At 36.8% G+C, this 23,331-nt stretch overlaps 1 protein-coding gene across 1 annotated transcript in view; it reads left to right on the plus strand.

Annotated features, from left to right (window-relative positions):
* ADCY2 (adenylate cyclase 2 (brain)) overlaps positions 1–23,331 on the plus strand; it is a 198,162-nt gene that overhangs the window by 68,774 nt on the left and 106,057 nt on the right. Inside the window, exon 3 of the mRNA XM_014941045.1 lies at positions 15,511–15,660. Coding sequence (XP_014796531.1) covers positions 15,511–15,660 — 150 coding nt within the window. The remainder of the gene's footprint in view (positions 1–15,510; positions 15,661–23,331) is intronic.

The raw sequence follows: 23,331 nt of genomic DNA on the forward strand, positions 1-23,331 counted from the left end.
ACTATTTTTCCTTTTTCCAAGCTGAAAGGTGTTTCTCATAGCTCTTTTCTCCACACCTTTTCTTCTTGTTCCACCTGGTTTGGGAGGGGTAGACCACTATTGTGTCTCCCTAGCATGACCATACTCGAAGTATGGTCATGCTATGTTTTACATAGTGACGTATTTGGCTGATTTGCATAAAGCACTTCCAAACCTAGCTAGTTTCCAGTATGGCAGTAGTGGGACTCAGTATGAACTATACTCATGATCTTCTGTAAGAGATTCTGTAACTCTTCTGTAAGAGTGTTTCATATGCCTCAAACTATGTTACCTCAAAGCAAAAGTGGCTGACCATGGTGTACAGCTATAGTTATGTCCCAGAGAGGGTAACAGCATCCCAGCATGTTCTCTGCAACATCCCAAGGGACACCTGAGAGGAGAATTAAGGGGAGGGCAGTGGTAATGGGATTGACAGTTACCTGCACTGGGGCATGTGATATAATTTGGGAAGGGTTGCTAGGACACTTAATGCTGTAGTGTGCTGGCAATGATAAATGACCACTGCTTTACTGTTGAGTTTTTTTGTCCCTGGTTGAAAACCTCTATTTTCTAAGGCTTTAAACTTTGGATTTTGGTCTTGCAGTTTTGTGGTTCGCTGTGTGCCATACAGTCCCACCTTTAAAGGATATGTAGTACAATTCATAACACACCAGTGTCTCTCAGCACTCAGCCATGCTCATTAGTAGCAGGCTGTGCAACTAATTTGTAGTTTCTTTCTTTCAGTATACAGCAGTGCAGCTCATTGTTTGCTAAAATGATGTTTTGTTTAAGCTTTTACCAAACTAATAAAATTATGCTTTTTAAGCAGGATGTGTTTTGATTAAGATGAAACAATCATTATTCATAAATGAGTACTTTATATGTGATTTGCTTCTTAGGATTTTAGGGTTTCCTCACAGTGGTATTAACTGTTTGATTATGAAAAAATATTTTGGGTTTGATGTGTAAGTTATTTTTTGGTATTTTTAGAACTTTATCTTTTCTAGTTTTAAATAGATTTTTTGTTTTCCCAAACTGTATGTGGCATTTATAATTTCTAAAGGTATTGTTATATATATAGTAACATTATTGTTTGCAAACATAGCATAAGTTACTGCAGTTACATGGAAACTAGTGAAAGATTTGATGACTGTAGGAGTTGTTTCATGTCATTTTCTTTTTAATACTTCGTTTCAAGATATTTGACCTTCCTAGGGAAGTAAGTCTGAAGGTACAAAAATCAACATTCTTATTAGTTAGCACTGATGTTAGTCAAAACTCTAGTTTGAAGTTCCCAATCTTGTATCATCTGTGCAGTTTAGAAGATGAGCTTATACTTAGTACTATTTCATGTGACAGTATATAAAATTATTTTTACCAACATATGGGTATGAAATGAAAACTGTCTTTTTCTTATGTGTCTCAAGCTAATATTTATGCTTGCATTTTAGCTCAGTGAAATAATTTATTGCACAAGTTGATGTAGAGGTATAGCTTGTTATTCATCTAAGCATGTATGAAAGCAATGACTGAAGCCTAACTTTGGGGACATTGGTGAATTCTGGAAATGATGATACAAAGGCAGTTCTTAAACATTAATGCGAGTGAAATGTTCCTGGTTTATGATTAGAGTAACTGGAAATTATGTTGTTGGAAACTGTTAATGCTTTAATGTACTTTTATTCAGTAAGTAAAAGACACTTGTGTAGAACGATTGTGGTGTTAATGTTCCTACTGATATATCTGTGCTACAGAAAGTTAATATATACTGTTCACATTATGTCCTGTTCCTGACTTAGTATGCTATTTCATATGTGTAACAGGTAGAAATACATCTTACAAATTTCCTCTTCCCTGTCATTATTTGTTTATGAAGCACTGATTACGCTTTCAATACTAAATCCAATGAAATTGCTTGAAAATCTTGAAGGCAGTGAAATGAATTTTTTAAGTGAATCATATTATTTTAACGAAAATGGAGTGAATTGAATTGCATTTCTTTTCAGAGTAACCTGTGAAGTTGTTATGCAGCACTCACAGAGCAACACTGTGTCTGAGTCTTAGGATAAAATGGTACAAGAGGCAGCTGCAACTCTCTGAAAATCATCATTCCAAGTTCATACAGCTTTATTCTTAGGGACAGTCACAATCATTTGTCCCTGTCGTGCTGGCTCATGGCTTTCTTCAGAAGATCCGTGGTGCTCGGCTTAGGGATAAGGAAGACCTGAGCTCTTTGAAAGGGAGCAGATAAGGGACAAGGCAGCGCAGCTGTGTCCTCACTGCCCAGACCCAGTCCCACAGCACCTGACCAAGGTTCAACCAAGAGTGAAGATCATAAGGCAAAATCATGGCAAGAGGAAAGGTGCAAGTTTAAGCCAGAAAGTCGGTCTGTGGTCAGAATCACATCCTGCAAATCCTGGGTGCATCCACAGTGACAAGGCTGAACTGAGGTCAAGTCAGTCCACATGTTGAGGTCCAGATCAAGGCGGTCTGTGGTCAGGCATAGCTGAACTGGAGACCAGCATTCCTCTAACAGCTCAGGCAGGAGGTGAAGTCCCTAGGCTATGCTTAAATAGAGCTCCTGAGCCTGTGGATGTAGGTGGAAGTCCCACCTGAGGCTGGTAAGGGCTGTTAGTGTTTATGAGTGTGCTCAAGGCCCTGGCACATCCACTATCATCTCCTCATCCGCAAAGCCAGTCGTTTCATCATGTAAGGTTGTCAGGTTGTTCAGGCATGATTTTCCCCTTCGTAACTCCATGCTGGCTAATCCCAGTCACCTTCTTCTCCTTCATAGGGTTGGAAATAGCTTCTAGGAGGATTTGCACTATCACCTTCCCAGGGATGAAGGTGAAGTTATCTTCCCTGAAGACAGGAGGGACATTTGTTTTCTTCCAGGTCTCAAGAACCTCCTCTGATCACCATGAGCTTTCAAAGCTAATTGAGAGTGACCTTGTAATGATATCAGCAGGCTCTCTCAGATCTTGTGGTTGCATCCTACTGTGTTCTTGAATTAGACCTACAGATGGAGCTGTATTGAGTTCTCTAACAACCTAATGAGAAAATAGTGTGCTGTATCTTTTGCATCTGAGACCATCTCCAGGCATTCTGATTTAGAAAAGACAAAGAAAAACCTGTTGATCTAGATTGTGTGGTATGCAAATGTGGAGAGAATATAAACCAAAAGACAATTTTTGATATGAAAATGTAAGATTGTTTTTGGAAAAAACACTATTTTGTTAACAAGAGAGAACGACATTCAACCCTGACACAACACTGCTAATTTTTGTGGTGGTATTGTAGGTAAGGCATTGGCTCAGAATGCTTCTACAATTTCAGAAATAATGAAATTCCTTCTCTGTGGTAAAGTCTTGCTAACAAGAGAGCACTTCAATTTTATTCCTTTCTCTCCTTAGGATAAAGTCAGATGCTAAAAGACATTTTCATATCTGAGCTGCTGTAGCTTCCCAAACTAGAATGGGATGAAAGAAAGAATGTTCAGATTTTGTTGGAGGAAAAAATATTTTTTCCAGGAAATAATCTCTGGGACTCAGTAACAGTGCTTGTATAGCTAGTGTGCACTGCCCTACTGTGTTTTCTACAAATATTTTTCCGTTATTTGGCAGGCAATAAATATGTTCAACACAGTTCTAACTATAGAAACATCTCTGTATGTTTTTTTAACTGCAGTGGGGATATATCTGCCTGCCCTCAGCCACAAAGGCTATGTTGGTGGCTCCACAAAATGCCAAAAAAAAAAAAAGCATACAACTGTTTTCTTTGTCAGCCCATGAAATAGTTCTTATGAAGATTCTGTCAGAGTTGGAACAGAACAAGAGTAGCAAATATTTATTTTCTGTCAAGTATAAATTTATTTTCTATTCATTGGTATTTTACTTTGCATCTGGGTCTGCATTTGCCTTGCTAAAGATGATTGCCTCATGCACAACTTAGGAATCAGTCCTTGGGATTCCAGGACTGATTCAGCCTCTCAAACTCAGTGCTGCCCAGCTAGCTGCCTCAAATAGCCATTACTCTTGCTACTGCTTGCTTTTACCGAAGAGTGCCTTGTAAAGGACCACTTTGAAATAATTCACTGTCCATTTTTGTGTTACTTCCACGGACACCGTCTACAATACCTGCACAGTGAAAACTTGGATACCTTTCTTATAATACAGAAGTTGGCGAGAGATGGAGGAGGATGAAGAAATCTGCAGAAAGACAAAAGAACGTCACAATTTGGAATGTATACACAACAGCAGAAAAAAAAACCAAACCAAAATGCCAGAGCAGCTAAAAAGTCTAAAGAAAGTGACTGAATCAAGGAGCACTAACAAAACCCAAAGCAGGAATTTTTAAGCCTTATCCAGAGGAATCAAAGTTCCTTACTCATTGCAATCCTTTTCTGGCCCTTTAAGACATTACTCATTTTATCCCTCTTCTGGCACTTTAAGCAATGAACTGTTGGGATGTCTTCTGTCTGTCCTGTTGTGTGATCCTTACATGAGGCTTCCCTCATGCTGGCTTGGAGCCAGCTTTAAAAGTTCTCTCCTATGAGCTTCTAATCATATTCTTTCTCATGTTTTTGCTTCAAGAAGTCCTGATGGCAGGGGCCAGCCTTGTCTTTGTGCTTTTGCAAAAGCCAGTCCTATTGTTGTTGCCCATCTAACTGGCCATTCAGAGGCTGGAGCTTACCTAGTAAATCCTGCCTGGCCATTTTGAACTCTGCTGTTACAGTGTCCATAGCTACTTGCCACGAAGCCTGTTGTTTGGAATCTCAAGACAGTCTTGGAACATCTTAATCAGATTTATGTGTAGGAAAAAAAAGGGAAAAGCATGTCAGTTTTTGTTAAGATCTGGCAACACTTAATGCACCAAATTGGTCCCTTTACTAGCCTCCTATGACTCCAGTACCCAAATACTAAGCTCTTCAACTTTGTGCATGGATATCTAAGCTATGTTTCTTTGCAGACTGTCTCAGAAAGCTTCTTGAAGAGAAGTTCTGTGCGGAGTGATAAACTTGTGCCTGGAGTGAGCTTGGGAGAGATGGAAGAACTTAGGTTAGCCTGTATTGTTCTTCAGCGTCCTACAGCCTGTAGAAATTACTAACAAGCATATTCAATGGGAGTGGTGAAGGAAAGGAGTCAATTTGTGTGCTCTTTTAGAGCCATTGGGTAACTGGTGGTCCCCAGCAGTGATTTTGTTGCTTCCTCAGAGAGGAGAGTACCTTGAAAACCTTTTTCTGCTGAATCTGGTGAATAATGAGGTAGCAGAGTTTGCTTATGAGGCTGGCATATTCAAAGTAGAGATAATGAGTGCCCATTGTAGAGAGCTGAGAAACACTTAGGTAAACATGTTTTACTGGTGAGTAAAACACAGCAGGGACTGTTCTCCAACTCCAGTGGTGAGCACAGCTAGCATCTGTACACTTAAATTCATCTAAGATGGATGTTAAGTGAGGAAAAATAGGGAAGGAAAAACTAACTTAATGTGTATGTGGATTTACAGAGTTGGGAAAGGGCGTTTAAAAGATTGACTTAGACAACTGAGAAGCAAACTAAACCTGCCGTTGTATTTTGTGCTGAGAACTGCTTCCCTGAGATAGTACAGTACTTCGCAACCTATGGATTCTCCAGTACCCTTCTCTGATTGAGAAGGGGTGGCGTGTGGGAGATACTGCTCCAAGTGCTTTCTAGTGTAGTATTACTTTATATCTTTATGTATTGTCAAATCTTTCTAACGTCATGCAGTACTATTAAAAGGTAGGTTGCAGTGAAACTTCGCTTTGCTGTAAAAGATGACTTGTATTAACAACTGAAACTGGTGGATTGTAAGTAGGAATTTTCTTTTTGTACACGATTATTTTTCTGGTGGAGAATAAAAGCTGTAGTCAGTCTATATAGTAAAAAAAACCCACAAGTCAAATGCACTTTCTACATTGTTCATATTGCTGCTTAGGAGAACCTATGACGTAATTTTTCTCTCATCTTATAACATGCTAGGTTCAAAATAGGCACCTTTTTATGAATACAGATGGAAGATGAAAAACATTAGAGAAAGGAAATTATTTTTTTTTGTTCCTACATGTACATCAGAATTCTTAGAAAGATATTGTGTTTTCATGTGAGTATTTCTACTTTATTCATAGGGTTCTGATACTATTTCAGTCAAATTTGGGAATGAAGTCAGAAATTAATAAATATAATAACAATATGACCACATTCATATGGAAATTGAAATACTGTTTTCTTCATATTACTGGTAACTTACTTTTGTATGGAGGAAGGCCTGTCAGTTTTTGCAAAGCATCATGATATATTTCAATAATAGACTCACAGCTTGTCTTTTCTAAAATACGTGGAAATATAGTATTTCTATAGTGTAGAAACTGTAAACCAATCTGTAAGAAATGTGTTAAATGCAAAATCTACTAGTAAGGTAAAGCTCTAGGTAATAATAGACAAGGTTATGATGGAAATGGCATTATTGCCAGTTTAGTGAACTTGTATTTGTCTTCATGTTAACAATATTAAAACCATGTAATTTTTAAAATATACTCCTTGGAAAGGGAAGACTTTGTCATGTTTACTGCCAGAATTTAGTTTCCCTTCCATGCATTCACAACCTAAAACCTGCTTCTTGTATGGTGCACAGAATTTGTATGTTCATCCCTAAAGCAAAACCTCTACAGAATATTTTTTAATCCAGGAAAGATTAAATTAAAATATGAGCGATAAAAATATTTCAAAATCAGACAGAAAATTGTCTGCAATTTTCAGAGCAGAAATCAGAGCACTGAATTTTTTTTAATTTAATATTACATAATCATAAACAGTTTTAAATTGTAATTCAGTTAAAATAACGTTTGCCTTAGAGTCTCAGTAGTCTAACTACAAAAAAGCTTATGGAGCTATGTCAATTCACCTTATGTCTTGTGTCTGTTGTAGTTGCAATTTTTACTGCTAGAAAAAGTCATTCTGCTAATTAGCAGTGATCTGGCATGCTTTAACAGCAATTTTAGAATCTATTTACTCCACTGAAGTTAATAAGCCAAAGTGAAAATATTTCAGCTGTGCAAATGTTTTTCAAAGTGTTTTTAAAGTGCAAAATGCCTTTGTATGCAGTTACACTGATCAGATAGAAGTTTGGAGAACATATATCCAAAAGCATATAATTTATATTAGATACCATCTAGAGCCATGGCAGTGAACCAAACCAAGCTCCTTTTCCTTGCATGCTCAGCAGCTGAGTAACAAAAGGCCTTCCAGAGAGTCTGTAAGGCTATTTGACATCCAGTTTATAAAAATATTCAGGGAGGACACAAGGCCATCACAGAGAAACAATTATTTGTATCAGTGAAGAAAAAACTGAAGAAAATCCCACATTAAAATCTTTTTCAGAGGGATGGGGGAAAGAGGGCATACATAGATTGATCTGAAATAGGCCTTGGTTCCTGAAGACCATCAGGTAGCAAAAGTAAAAATAAACTTTAAAAACAAGTTCTAGAAAGAGCTGGAAAAACTGTAGGTCTATAAACTCACTGTCTTCACAAGGCAAAAACTGAAGCTGTAAGAACAGAAAATGGGATAAATGCATCCTATTTTGACAGAAGCAAAAAGAAGTCTTTCCTCAAAAATATCTTGAAGTTATTTGAAACTGTCAACAAACACATGGAGGAGGTTGATGTAATTGATAGCTCTACCTGGACTTCCAAAATACCTTTGATAGAGTCCTTTGCCCAAGCCTTTCCAGGAAACTGAGTAGCTGGGAGGGAAGATCCATGCATGGATAAATAGTTCTTTAAAAGACAAGGAAGGAAGGAGTGAATGGTGGGTTCTTATATTCAGACTTCAAGAATAGACCAAGTGTGGAAGCACAGAAAATGTCTTTTCCCTGGACAAGTACTTCCATTTGTTTAATCACAGCTCTCAGCTAGTTTTAGAGCAACAGCCTATTCTTTACAATGCTGTGTAGTCTTTTAGCTGTCTATAATGTGTAACCACATGCTGCTGTATAGGGTTTGTCACTAATAGAGGTATGAATGTGAGGTACTGTACTAACTTTCGAGGTGTCAGTCAGAATGTATCCCCACAAACCACATGATTTAGAAAAAACTCATTCAGGGTGTCCAATGTGCTTCACACTAAGGCTTTGGAATAGAAAGCCTGACCTGAGTAATCACATCTTGGCAGTTTTGAGGCATGAAGGAGAGAAATTGGCTTCTTATGTGTAAAGATGGAATAAGTTGGTGGCAGCAGCATGAAGAGGTTTTAGTATTTACTTCATTCCTTCCTGAATGTAAACCAAATTAAGTACTTTCTTTGTGCTGACTTGCTGACTCTTGATAGCACACGCCCAACACCAGAAAATTTAAATGTAAGGTTTCCAAGAGTAAATTTCCCTGTTAGGTGCCTTCCAATTAAAAATTAACCCAAATGCTGATTGGAGACCTCAATATAGTTCAAAAATGGTGCCCAAGTTCTTACAAAATATTACAAACACATACAAGAGTGTCATCACAAAAACTTTGGGCTCTGAGGACACTCTGGAATAGGCTTAATCCAATTCTGTAGATCATCACTATCCTTGGTTAAACACCACTGTCATTATTCTCCCTGCTGTTCCATATCATTCTTCCTGAAGTACATAATTGAAGACCACTGTTTCCTAGCACAGGCTGGCAAATTATAAAAAATGAACTTGATAAAAAATTTTCAGTCACCAGAGAAGCAGAACAAATACTTGCGCAATATTCCCTGCTAAAAGTTTATCTAGTTCATTATGAATACCAATAGAGAAAAAAATTACCTAAGAAAAGCATTCTTATATAAATTGCAATTTCATTTAGTTAGGGATCATAAAAATGTTATTTCAAAATATCTAATGACTGTTGTCTATCAATTAGATTAAAACACATATTAATAGCCAACAGTTTGCAATGCAATAGTAAATTTATATTGGGTATATGTTCTTACTGTAATTTATTCATGTAAGAGAAAACTGTCCATTTATTTTAATTTTGTTATGTATTGATAACAGAGTATGTAGAATATGTAATATGCAGTGCAGTTACACACAATATAAACTACAGTGATTGGGGAAGAAATCTGGAACCACCATTACGGTTTTGAGGGTAATCTCATTTCTAGTTACGCATGCCAGAAGTCAGTACATTAATAGAAAGCATGTGTGCGATTATCAGTTCATTTGTCTGTTTGTCGTGCCTTCTCCTGGTAGCATTTGAACTTACTGATTAATTTCTATAAAACTTGACAGAAGGAGAGATGTTTAGAAGTATATACTATATGAAATAAAATTCATTAAAAGTATTAGATAGTACAGGAGAGATAGCCTAGTAATACTCCTGCTGAGGGAAAGGAAGGAGACATCGGCTGTTACACATTTAACTTGGCATTGTATTGCTGGTCCCGTAAGTAAATATATTTATATTACAGATTTTCATCTTATTTGTAAAGAGTGAAGCTGGGTAATTCCTTGGAAAAGACTGAGTGCATCTCAAAAATCAGACATGGGACTATTTTTGTGATATATGGAAGACTGATGTATTACCCCATAGATATATATTTTTTAAGTAAACAGTTTAAATTTTATGGTATTAAATGTCTTTTTTCTTTTCTAATAGCATACTAGTACTCATACCTATATTAAATCTAAGACCTAAAAATGAATCTCTGTCTTCTAAAGACAGATGAGAGTATCACCTGTTAACAGATTCTACTTCCAAATTACAAGCCAAAGCCAAAGTTACTGCTGGTTTTGCCCAAATATATGTCTGAATGGGTTTGAATTTTGGGGGGGGGGGTTGTTTGTTTCAATTAAATTTTATATACAAATGTCTTTGAACAGTTTTAGTAGTAATGAAATAAAATGATCCAAGAGGCTCATGTGAACACAAAAAGACCCCTCTGTAGGAAGGGGAGTGGAGTGGCTGGCTGGTTCCTTCTGAACAAGGATAGCATGAGTTCCCCTCTTGCAAAAAATTATTTTAGATTAAAAATATGAAGAGTCATTAATTAGAGTCAATGATATTGATTATGTGTATTACACAGAAGTGATCTAAAGGGATCATAACTCTGATTCTTGTTTCTAGTGTATTTTTCCTGGTTTTCATTCAAGAGATTACAGTTTATGATCTGTTTTCATATACACTGGCATATAGATAGGCTCTGTGTATACACAGAGCCGAACAAAATAAATCCAGTCATTCCACAGAACAGGCTGGAGCTATGAGAAACTTCAATCTGTAATAATGATAAAAAGAAAATCACATCAAATAATATAAATACTACACAAAAGGAATATCCTGCTGGTATCCACAATGCTCTGATTGCAAAAGCTACAAAGAACATTGCACATACAAATTAGAAGACAGTGTCACAACTTCCTGACTTATGAAATTACATCAATTCCCCTTCTACAAAGGGAATTTTTACCAAGGTTATTTTAGCACTGAAAATATAGAGCAGTTTGCTGATGTCTGGAAGAATGAGTAATTGAAACTCCTTTTTTTTTTTTTTGTTTTTTTTTTTGTTGAGTCTCAGTTATTTCAGGTAAATCTTAGGTTGTTGGGGTTTTTATTCTTTAGAAAGAATAATTTAAAATTCTTTTTTTTTTTTTTTGTTTTTTTTTTGTTGAGTCTCAGTTATTTCAGGTAAATCTTAGGTTGTTGGGGTTTTTATTCTTTTTTTATTTTTTTTTTTTAATTGGGTAATTTCTTGCAAAATTGCAATTTGTTTTTCCACTTAACTTCCTGAAAAACGTTTGAGATTCTGCATTATATACAGAAAGGGTCTCTGAATAGCTGAAGAACCTTCTGAACACATAACTAAAATAACGGTATTTGGTATAGTATATGGTGATCAATGCGAATGACTAATTTACATGGTGGCTAAGTATCTCGTTTCTAAAGGAATGCTGCTTGTATTTTTTTTTTTTCACTATACTCAATGTTGTTCTTTCTAGCTGGATTTTGACTGAGTCTACAACTGTACAGGTTCCAAAGAAGTACAGACTTGTTCTCTAGCTTGGCTAGTCACACCACACATGATCAAATGAAAGATCAAATAGGGAGAGAGACTATGCATCTTTGCAGAGCTAAAGAATTTGCACCTTGGCAGTGACACAAAAATTCTTTTTTCTCCCATTAACTTCCATGAAGACGTTATAAATTATAGCCTTTCTGCCCACCCCTCAGCTTCCACGTCCTTAGATTTCTTATCCAGAAGAAAAGTGGTATCTAACTTTTTAAAAAAATTATTAATGTTGGGGTGAGGGTTGGTAAAAATTCTGTTAATGCAAGTATTGCAGGAATAATCTTTACAATATGTAAAAGCAAGAGCCTTTCCACAGAGGGAAACTCTGTAGAGAACTCTGATTTTTATATCCTGTATCTGAACAACAGTTACTAAAATATTTAACAAATGACTTATGCTTCAGTTCAGAATCAGCAGCCTATATTATAATTCTTTTATTTTCCTTAGCATAGTAATTCCTTGTATACATATACTTTTGTAGGCAGCTTTCATCAGTTGAACTAGGAAGATGCAGCATTACTGTGTATTCTTTATAATACACTATATTTTTTTGAGCAACTCGCTGAACTTTAGTACTCTCTTGAGAAATTAGTCATAGCTACTTATCTTTGTCTTCATTTACTTTTAAATGCTATCTATTTTGATACTTAAGCACTAGACATTAGATTACTTTATATTCACTGATACTGAAAAATGCATGTGCTTGAATGTAAAAATACAATTTAGAAAATGCCCCATTGCCTGGAAGTGCATACAGTTTTCTGTAGGTCAAAAAGAGATGGAAAAGAGATCAGGCACGATAATGTTATTTAAGTGATTAGGGATACAAGCTGGTACTTGAAGTACCTAGAGATACTTCCTGATGGCATCTTGATGTTCCTTGCATTAATTTTGACTCATATTTAGTTCACCTTCTGTAGACATTGAATTTATTAATTGATTAAGCAGAAACCACCACATTTTATGCTTGATGGGTATAACTAAAGGGTGCAGATGGGCAAGATGCAACACTGTCTTGGAGGTCACCCTGGTCTTGGTTGGGTTACCATCGTTAGTTACACCCTTTTTGCACAGCTCAGGCTTGTCCTCCTTGGCAGATGCCCTAACCATGTGTTTTAGTCTATTCAGGTGCCCCATAATTCCTTTATAGAGGTTCTCGGCTACTGTTTTATCTGCACAGTTGTTCAGAGCTCTTGTAACAAGATGCAGAGTTTCTTACCAGAAGATCCACATCTTCTCTTTTTATCTAGCATTCCTCTAGCCGGGAGGGAGGCAGGGGTGGGGATGAAAAAAAAGAGGAAAAGACAAAGAGCTGCACTGTCCTAGCCTAGAGAAATGACAAGGTAGAAGACAGGTCTGACTCAGGATTTCATTCCAAGTGTTTCAGTCCAGGAAGGATTCACATCACAGGGACTTCCCAGAGGTTTTTGTACGATTGTGCACTGATTAGAGTACTTGCTTAGGAAGTAGGAAGCTCAGTTAATTTGTTTGGACTGAGGAAAACTTAGAACCTGTTCCTTCTAGGAGGATGCCAGTGAGACTTTAGAGCAAGCCTGGGATGGAGCTCATCTCCAGGCCATATGTTGAAACTGGACTGCAGTTCAGAAGAAAATACAAGACTTGGATACTCAGGAAGAACTAAATTTTTTGTTTATTTCGTTTAGTATTGTTAATTGCATTTTCTATTGAACAAGTCTACTGAAAATATGTATTTCACTCAATAACTCCTCAGTGACATTCAGAAACAGAAACAGTGACATTCAGTGACATCACAGAAACATTCAGTCAAACCAAACCACATACAAGCCAAAAAAAATCTGTGGGTCTGAGTTAGAAAGCAATTAATCCATTTCTTGGAAATTTTTTTCTTAAATTAATACCCCATTGACACATTTCTGAATGAACTCCATGCTAGCCAAAATAATTAGCAATGTTTTGAACACAGTTTCTGTCTACGTATTCACTTCTACACTTATGTGTTTCATCAACACTAAGTACGGCAATGGCTGAGATATCTGAGTTGTCTTTGAACAGCCTAATTCAGGTACTGGAAGCCAGAACAGAGCTTCATGTAGGCTGAACTACCTCATTGAGAATCTGAAAAGCCTGGTTAATTAGCTTCCTTGCCTGTCAGTCACTTGTTTCCATCTATTTTCTCACTTCAGCTAGTTCAGTCATAAAACTGTAATCTGTTTTTCTATGGCTGTGAAGATGATACTCATAATTTACTCCTCCATCTACCTCTCACAGTATACTTTTTTTTTTTATATTTTGATTGGTTATATTCCTGAAGTTTTGCTTTAAATAATCTATAACTTTATGTAGCTGGACAGTACATTTATTAAGTCTGTGTGTGGCTTTTCAACAATGATCTGTATATAGAGATTAGGACAGCACACTTGATTTCAGAACAAATCAGTGTTCATTTTGTTACTAAACCTTCCCACTGCATATCTAAGAATTTTCTATGCCCAGCAATCTTTATTTTCAGGCATTTGTTCTCATTTCTCAAAAAGCAGTGGTGACTGCCAGTTGGAAGACCCTGCACCTGAACTGTAATCTCTCATGCAGGATCTTTGTTTACTAATCCATGTCTTCTAAGAGTACTGTGACATTGCTGGCATGAAAGCAGAGTTGAGCTGTTGTGATTTACAAAGAAATATAAAAGTATTTGGAGTTCAAATATTTTTCTGTATACTATCATCTCCTATGGTTCTTTAAATTATTGGCAGTTGTGAAATGTTTCATATAAACTATTTCTTATCCCTCTAATTTGTAAAAGAGATCCTTTGGAGAAACTGAGAAAAGTAGATTTTTCTCATTGTTTTTACATTTATGTATTTTAGAAAATTTTATTAACTCAAACGTTCCTTTTAGAAACATCATAAAGCAATGATCCTAAAATTTTAGGGAAATAGATGTTTTATCAAATTGAGAACACCGATCCTTTTTGTGGCAAAGGTCTATAGTTCCTGCTTTTACCTTTGTGGATCCATAAGAAGTGAGATGTCAGACATGTCAGATGGAGGAAAAGGTATTGTCTGCAATGATGTTATAATCTGTGAAGAAAATAACATCATTTCTTTAAAACAGTCCTTTTAAAGCGGGCATCTATAAATGGAGCATTAAAGCTTCCTGTATTTATTGGTGAATAAAATGTATTCCTCAAAGAGATGGATTTCTATTAATAGGACAACTTCTCTCTTTTCTCTGAACCACTGTAGTGTACTGTCTGCCCTTTTTTTCTGATATCTCTGACTCTTCCACTGCTAGCAGTCCACAAAGGATTGCCTGGTATATAGGTACACCAAAACCAACCATGAACTGGGGAAATCTATCTTAAACCTCATGATTAGATCAACTGCAGAGAATTAATGGAATACTAGTCTCCTTTCTTCCTCCTTCCCTTATAGACTGTGAGCACTAGGACATCATTTAGTACTTGTGATCCAGGCCATGTGATACACTAGGGCTTAACGGATGGAGAACAACTCTACAGCTGTATCTCAATTTCAGTTCCCATTTAATATTATCTTTTTTTTAATGGAATTCAGAATCCGTTTCCTTAGTGTGTTTCTTCTGCTCTGAGTGAGCTAGGATGGGTAAATGTGTCTCTTTTTGCAGAAATGTTGCAAGTGCTAGCATCACCACATAGTATTCTGTCCTTCTCAGAGTTTAAGCACAGAAAAGTGCCTCTCTCCTCTGAAATGCCCCAGATAATGAATAGATAATTCTGGATTATTTAAGCAAACTTATTTCTCATGTTCATGTGTTTTTGTGTGCACTGAATATCAGGTGCTGTAAGTTTGACCCTAAATTTTATAGATTAAATTTTGTGGTTTAGGAAAATGCAGTGGTTTGGTAGTAGTGAAAAGTATATTCTAGTAGACAGATGTCAGATCTCACTACTTAAATATTGCTTTCTATCACTGCAGTTAATATTTATAGCCGACTGACAGATACTAGTGGGTCAGGCTGAAAGAAAATGCAGCTCAGGCTGTTGATGTAGGTGAATCATTTAACCCCTTAATCATACGGTGCTGCAAAAGAAAATGTCTTGTCAAAAGAGCATGGCAATAACATGGCTTCTAATGTTATTAGGGGCCTTAGCTATTGTTTTACATCAGTAGATCATAATCCCATCTAATTAATACTCAGCAACAGATGTATAATATAAGCTGAATTTATTTTTCAGAAAATGTATACCTCACTGAATAAGTAAACATGTTGTTCATTATCATTCTTATTTAATCCTAAATGAAAATGATATTATTGCTTGGGATTTTGCTACTAATTGTTAAGGTTTTTAGAAAGATGAACTTTTGCTAGAAACGGAACACAAGAAAAATAAATACCTTAGCCAACCTTGCATTTCAGGTGTTCTGTTAATCTACTTAAATAAGTTCTCCAACATTTCTTTTATTCTTTTTTTACTCTCTAGATACTAGCAAATGTAATCATTTTTATCTGCGGAAACTTGGCAGGAGCATACCACAAACACCTCATGGAATTTGCACTGCAGCAGACATATCAGGACACATGCAACTGCATCAAGTCCCGTATCAAGTTAGAGTTTGAGAAGAGACAACAGGTAAAGTCACACCCATGTCTGGGTCTCTTTTGCTGTTTTCACACTGTCTAACTGTTCGTCACTATATAATCCACTTTGGTAATGCAAAAACACTGGATTACTGAAAATTACCTAGTGGAATATGCAAAGTCTTTTGAATGGGCTTGTGCACAATTGCCATCTGAATATAAGAAGTTATTACAATTATTTGTGTTGTCAAATACATGTTTTCTTTCATTTTTTCTATGAAAATATTTTATGATAAAGAAAGTTGATAATGCTATATAGATTGTGTTTGCATGCTCTTGTCCTCATTGAATGAGCTGTAAGATGTTCATGTCCGGTTTGGGAATCACCAGTTCTTTATGCCCAAGACCAATACTGCAAAATAACTGCAAGAAGATATTACTGCACTATTTTTCAAAAATATTTGAAACTACAATACTGATGAATCATGGGGTATAGTTCTAGGGGTCAGGTATGTTAAGAGGAGCTAAGGGAATTGCATAATGAGACTATCTGTCATTTATTGTAGCAGCTGAATAAAAGGCTTCTGTGATTGCTTTATATAGTTCTTTTTCTCTTTGCAAGTTCTGTACAGTGCCTATCATCCTGACAGATAGGTGCTTCATTTAATAGAATTTGAAATACAAATTAGTTCATCAAGTAGTAAAGAAGATAGGTATATTTTGCTTTGAAGGTCACCAGACTCAAGCTTCCATGAATTGTTAAGGGTCAGAGACTTCACTGACACATTTCTGTTGTCACAAAAAGTGCGTGTAGATGTACACCTCATATGTCCTAGCTGACCTTAACTGTCATGTCTGTCTCACAGATATCTGCAGCCATTTTAAATGAAGGTTTTCAAGATCTGTCACCGACACTTGTTTTTTCAAAAAAGCAAATGGAGACTCCATAGCAGGACCCTAATAGGTTATGTGTATTCAGAGGGCTAGCCTTATTCTGCTGGGTACTTGGGTTGCATACTGGCTGAAGATGCTGCAAAACATTTAAGGTAGTCTTAAGGAGAACATTTTACAGTAAAGGCAGACTTTGGCAGTTCGATGCAAGATCTGCATAAGGTACTATTGCAGGGGAGGTTGTGTAAGAGCAGTCATTTATAAGTTTCCACCTCTGCCACCATGAGCTGTGTGCAGTGAAACAGTAGGCTTTATAACTGATAATACACAATGCACATTTTATTGTCTGTTGAGAATATGGGTGAAAGTGTTTCCAAATTAGTTCCAGTGAGACACCTTGTGTGTGCAGAGCAACCATTGCCAGGTATGTGGGAGCAGTGCCACTCCAGTCTCCAGTGATGTGAGACACCTTATGTGTGCAGAGCAACCATTGCCAGGTATGTGGGAGCAGTGCCACTCCAGTCTCCAGTGATGTGGGACAATGATGGCTTCTAGGCTTCTGGTGACATTGTAGAAGATGGTTAACATTGTTCCCTGTGCTTAGGCCTCAGCTGCCAGATGGATGTATGCAGACCATAATCAAACATCATAATTCATAGCAGGCATCAAGATCGCCCTTATTCACATCTTTATTATCACACTTATGACTGGTAGATATTTAAATGTGAAAAGGTAAATGCAGATTAATTTGATAAGGTGATATTTTTTCCCCTAGACTTAACATACTTCTTTGTTTGCAAACTTTAGTTCGAAATGGATGTACATCCACTAGTACTCAGTGGATGTACTCTGTCTTTTAATACTACTTGTTTTGCCAAGAAGGTACAGAATATCATCCACACTGTTAGTATTCAGGGAGCAAGTCAATAATATTGCTGGCTATTTTTAGAAGATTGGGATACATTGAAAGAGTAGGAGCAGGTGCATTTTGCAAAATGTTGAGCTTGATCAAGGACTTTATTAGCCTGTGAAAGGTTGTAGTGTGACCCTTGATTCTACATCTCTTCAACAAGAAAAAATTAATTTACTTCAGTGAGAAGTAACACAAGCTACTTTTATACAAGCGCAGAGCATAGGATGTGTTTTTAAATACTTAGGGCTCCACACCAGCTTTGCAAATTTGTCCACATCATGGATGTAATTTCTTTTATAATTGTTTTTGAAAGATGTACAATTTATGTTCCAAATTGTTCCATGGATTTCCACTTATTTTGTTTGAAAGTAGTCTCATACAAATGTAGCCAACTGTTGTTTTTCTGCTTTTTTGTGTGTGTCTTTGAATACCCTTTTTGAGAATACCATTTTGATTGTAGCAATAGATAACTATATTGAGTTACCACTCAACGATTATGCCAAAGAACTCAAGAGAAACACTAAATTCATTGTTTTCAAGTGAGAACAGCTTACATGAGTATCCGGTGAAATAGGAGTGTGCATATATATACTGAGGTACAAGTCAGACATATTGTACCACACCACTGTCTATTTCTGTTAGGGCACAGCAAAGGCTGGCTGCTCCCAAAGGGATGGGAAGCCATGGGTGATGATATCTCTCAGCAGGGCAGGGACCTCACCAGCCAAGGGTGAGCTGGGCAAATCCATTGCTGTCAGCCAGGGTCAAGAAAGGGTCCAGAACACCAGCCGACAAGGTGACAATGGTGACAAGGCAGGTCTGAGGCCAAGTCAGGAGGTCAATGCACAGCTCAAGGCAAGGTCCAGCAAACGCTAGGCAGGGTTCAGGTGAAGCTGGGAAGTCAGTCCAGGGGCCAGGATCAGCAGGGTCCACAGCCAGCTCCTACAGCACAGCTCAGACAGGGCCTGACTTGAAATGGGGCTCCTGGGCAGAGGCTGATGGCGGATGCCCAGGTGAGGTTTGTCAGAGCCAGGAAGGCCAGTATGTGCCCCCAGGACCTTTACAATTTCATTTGATCTATTGCATAGGAGTCAGTCTTAGGCTTGGCTTGAGGTTGCACTATATAATGCACGTTTGCCTGCAGGTGTAGATGTGTAGATGTTTATGCGTATTATAAAGCACACCTTTTTGAAGTGTAACTTCGTAGGGCTGTGTTTGATAGCACTGGACACTGGATTTTATTTCCACTAGTGTATTTCATTGCAAGAGTCACTTTTAAACTCCTGTGGAAAACAGCAGTATTTTCAATGCCCACGTTTCTCACACAGTTTTTCTATCTTTTCAGTGGATATAAAAGAGAAACATGAAACTATTCTGACCTCTATTAATTTGCAGCCTTATTTCAAGATACGTATTTAAAATAGTTTCTCGTAACATTATTTGTCTCACTGCTACAGCCTGGCTGACAGTTTGTAGGGGTAATGACTCACTAACGCTGAGTGCAAGATCTTAATGCTGACAAGCAGTTAGCATAATTGCTCTTCTCTCTCTCTTCTGGTGCTTTGCATCATGAGACATAAGAATATAGACTGAGAAATTCTTACAACATTGCAGGGAGGTATTTGTAAGGTGTTGGTGTTCAGTGGGTTCTCTAAAATGCTGTCTTTGAAGAGGAGGCAGTATAATGATGGTTTTAGAAACAACACTCAGGTAGCAGATGAAAATGAATGAGGTTTCAAATCATTGAGTGGGATTTTAATTTTTTCACCAACACATGGCGAAGCAACACCATTCATTACAAGAACTGAAATATTTCAAAATTGTTTTTAAATTAATCTGAAACAGAGAAACCTCATACGTTTCTGAGACTTGAGGCTGTTACTAAAGAATCAAAACATTTGAAATATATTATTTGGAAATAATATATAAAATTTGGATTCCTGTAAGTTCAATTAATGCATTTTACAATGTCACCTACTAATATTTTCATGGAAGTTGAATAGCTTTTCTGAGGGCTTCCTCGTTTTCCTTTTTTTTTTTTCCCACATAGCTTCAGCAAATAGGAAAAATAAAATTCTGCTGCGATAGGCTGCCAAAAGAGGTAGTAGAATCTGCATTCAGGGAGATTTTCAAGATTCACCTTTACAAGTGGTTAGGCTTCAACTCTTCTTGTGGGCAAAAGGGAACACGCTTTACAGAGCTCAGAATCTTTTGTTAGTCTAATTAAAGTTTAACAATCTAATGAAAATACAGCAAACAATTATTGCTAGTCTTTCAGTGGCAATAACAGTCAAGGTCTGTTATTATTATTATTATTATTACACAGAAAAGTGTATATACAGTTAAAATAGTTATACAGAAAATCTAGTATATCCTCTTTTCCTCTGGTATTATTCCCAGCATTCTGTAACCATGTAGTTCCACAATACAGTACTGCCATTGCCATGTGCTTTGTACTGAGTTTGCAAGGCCTCGAGGTTAAGGCTGTCTGAACTTTTTTCACCTTCCTGGAGCTTTCTTTTTACTTAATTTAGCTGTAACACCAATTTTTCTAATGACAAGGTGGCTATAACTACTTAATTTTACTTTTCTTATGGTATGGTAGACCCAGATAATAATAAAGAACAGCTATTCTGTGAAGAATGACATATTTACACTGTAACATAATGTGGAAAAATACAGACCTGGAGTCATAGTGGAAGCCCTAAGAAGTGGAGATGTAGTGTGCGGTGCAGAGGAATACAGGCATGTGACGATTAGATGTGATGATTAAGCACAGGCTTGGCACTGAAGACCCCAGGTGGGCAAGGAGTTCACCACTGGTCAGCACAGAGAGGCCACAGGGTTGTGGCCACCAGACAATTGCTGCCATGACTGAAAGCTAGGCCAAGGCAAGCTCAGAGAAGTCTGGAGATCCTGCATTGAATGCAGAGCTTGTGATGTCACAGTAAAAGTCCTATTTTCTAGGCCACAGGTGGCCTAAGAGGCCTTTAATCTAGTTTTGAAGTGAGCACTATTTGGAACAAGGTATCGGACTACAGATCTCCAGAGGTCCCTTCCAACCTGAATCTGTCTGTAGGTTTCTTTAATGCCTTCCCTGTAGCAGAGTGCTGTGAAATACAGAAATACTGTGATTTCAGATAGAGAGAAATGAAAAGTAAGTGTCCCCTTGAATCATATCCTATAATGGCAAGTAAAAGTTTTTTATATCAACAAAAAATCCTATCAGGTAGTCCTGAAATACTTCCAAGTTTCTAATATTGATGTAATACCAGAAATAATGCAGCCATCTTTCCTCCAATTTATTGATGAGAATAGTAGTAAATTTGCAAGAGGAGTGTATGTTTGTTATCAAAAGCTGAGTGATTTTAAAATTACATAGGTAGCCGTCATTACTTCATTACATTCAGGTTGCCCAGTCACCGAAGAAGTTGCAATGGCTCCCATAAGCATGATAACATTACAATAAGAAGATTAGTTTCTGGTATCTATTTAAGAGTTTGCAGCTGATTTGCTCACAAGGTCCAATATTTCAATAAAAATCTAAATCTTTGATTTCAAGTAACAGTTAAAAAGGTTCCTGGTTCCTACCTAGAGGCTTAGAAGTACTTCTGTTGATTCTACATTTTAGAACTGCTGCTCTATTATTTTCATGGTTGAGTCATTTCACATAAATGGCATTTTTAAATAGCAAATTGGTACATATTGATAGATTTAAAATTGACAGTATCATACAAAAATCTTCTGAATACAGAAACATTTAGTGTAGACTGTTGACAAAAAGTAGGTCACTTGTCAAGAGTCCAAAATGTGAATTTAAAAATCTGCTTTGGGCACTAATGTTTGATAGTCCAACTGTCTTAATTTAGCTTTTGAACTATGTTATGTTTTAGAAAGAACACTTCACTTCTAAATTTCATATAGCTAACATAATAATTTTACATCATACATCAGTCATTTGCTGGTGAAAATAGACGATGCAATATTTATGATACATTTGTGGTTTTTCAGTCTCAGTTATCCTCATATTCTTAAGGATTAGCTTGTCATTAAAGCAGTGGGTACAATGGGACAGTATTCTTTCCACTTTCTGGAACATACATTTAATTTCTGAATATCTCTGAGGGAAAAAAAAGCCAAAAACATTTGGTGTATTTAAGTGCATGTAAAGAAATCACAGAGAATAATTAGGGCTCTCCTGGCAATATTAGTAGAACAACTGAAACTTTAACCATCACTCGTAGTGACTCTGCACTGGATTACCCCAGAGATTTTTCCACTTCTTTAAATAGACTAATTCTCTTAATAGCATCATTACATGTGCTGTAAATGTATCTCTGACATTTACTCTGCTTTAATAGTGACTATACTGTTCATTCACTTCAATCGCATTTGTGGGCATATCAGTGTAGCTTATATCATGCTGGCATTTATTATTCACTATGAAAACAAGAAAAAAATCAGTTTTAGTGTTTTCCTTTAGAGGAAGGTACTACACAAATTTAATACATTCTGTATTTGGTAATAACAAGTATTTCATTGTGGTATTACCAAAAAGTATCTGTCATTTGTGGCAAAGAAGATTGTGATATTGTAAGTGAGAGCCCCCTAGAAAGCAATAAAGTGGATAGATTTATTTTTGATTCCTTTGGATATACCATAAAAATATATTTTCCAGATGTTTGCTTTTTTCTTCTTTTTCCACATTCACATTGGATTATAGCTCTTGGACCCTCTTTTTTTAGTGCTGCAAACATTTCAATGAATTCACTAGGCAGTTTTCAGTTTGGGTGGCTGCAATTGCCTTTTTTTTTCCTCTCTTGATTCCTTTTCATGCTGCTTGTTCTTTCAATTGATGCTTTCATAGTGCTAAACACACTGCTGTGTTTTTAAAAAAAAAAGTCTAGGACAATAGACTAACCAATTAATATATCTGGCAAAATGATCTCCCATTCCCTGTGACTTGTGAGCCTCAAAAAGTGAATGTGGAACATTCTTTACCCATCACATGTTGACAGAGCAGATACTCCAGGCTTTTGTTATGATGAAGACCTGTAGATTAAAAAACAATACCAAGGGTAGCAATAGGAGGTACAGGGTTTTGTGGGCTAGTGCTTTTGTAAAGTAAAAAAGATATTCAGTTCCTTGCCTGCAAGTGGACCAGGTACTGCATTAGCATCCTGCATCTTGTTAAAACTCCTGGAGTTATTCTTTCATAATACTTCACTGTTTTGGAGGTTGCATAGGAGCTTCTGCCCTGTGGAGATGGAGTTGTAAAAAGGGGTGGTTCATTAGCCCTCTTCATCTGCAGCTTTTCAATTTACCGCTTTGGAAAACTCCAGAGGTCCATCAAGTGTGGGATACTGCCCTTTTAGTGTTTTTCTGGGGATCTGAGAAATGACCTTGAAACTTGTGGAGAAACACTGTTGACAGAAGACCACTTTTCTTAAGTTATTTTCCAATTTTCACTCTGCTAAATTGTTTTTAGGAGCTATGAGAGATCCCTTATGTAGAAGTAAGGCTTGTCATGTTTTGAAATGTTATGAACTGTGCCTTTCACCCCAGTGAATGTATATTTCATTGTTAGGGGGAGAGATACATTTATTGGAAGTCTAGTTATCTATACAAAGACACTCATACTGTCCACTAAATGAATGGTTTAGCAAATACCTTGTGCAACTATCTACTGAACAGGTCAATAGAGACACTGCAGTTCTTGCATTTAATGTTTTTTCCTACCTTCATAGAACGAAAAGGTCATTTACCATTTTGCAGTGAAGTAGATGAGATTTCAGCTGCTGCTTTTTGTGTTGATCTGCAGTAATTTATTACATCTAACATCCTCTGATAAACCGATGAGTCATGCTGCTTTGTTTTAAGAGTAAAATGTGTAGTTTAAGCAGATACTAATTGCCGTGG

The sequence above is a fragment of the Calidris pugnax genome, unplaced genomic scaffold (genome assembly GCF_001431845.1).
Source record: "Calidris pugnax isolate Ruff unplaced genomic scaffold, ASM143184v1 scaffold8, whole genome shotgun sequence".
Taxonomy (NCBI): domain Eukaryota; kingdom Metazoa; phylum Chordata; class Aves; order Charadriiformes; family Scolopacidae; genus Calidris; species Calidris pugnax.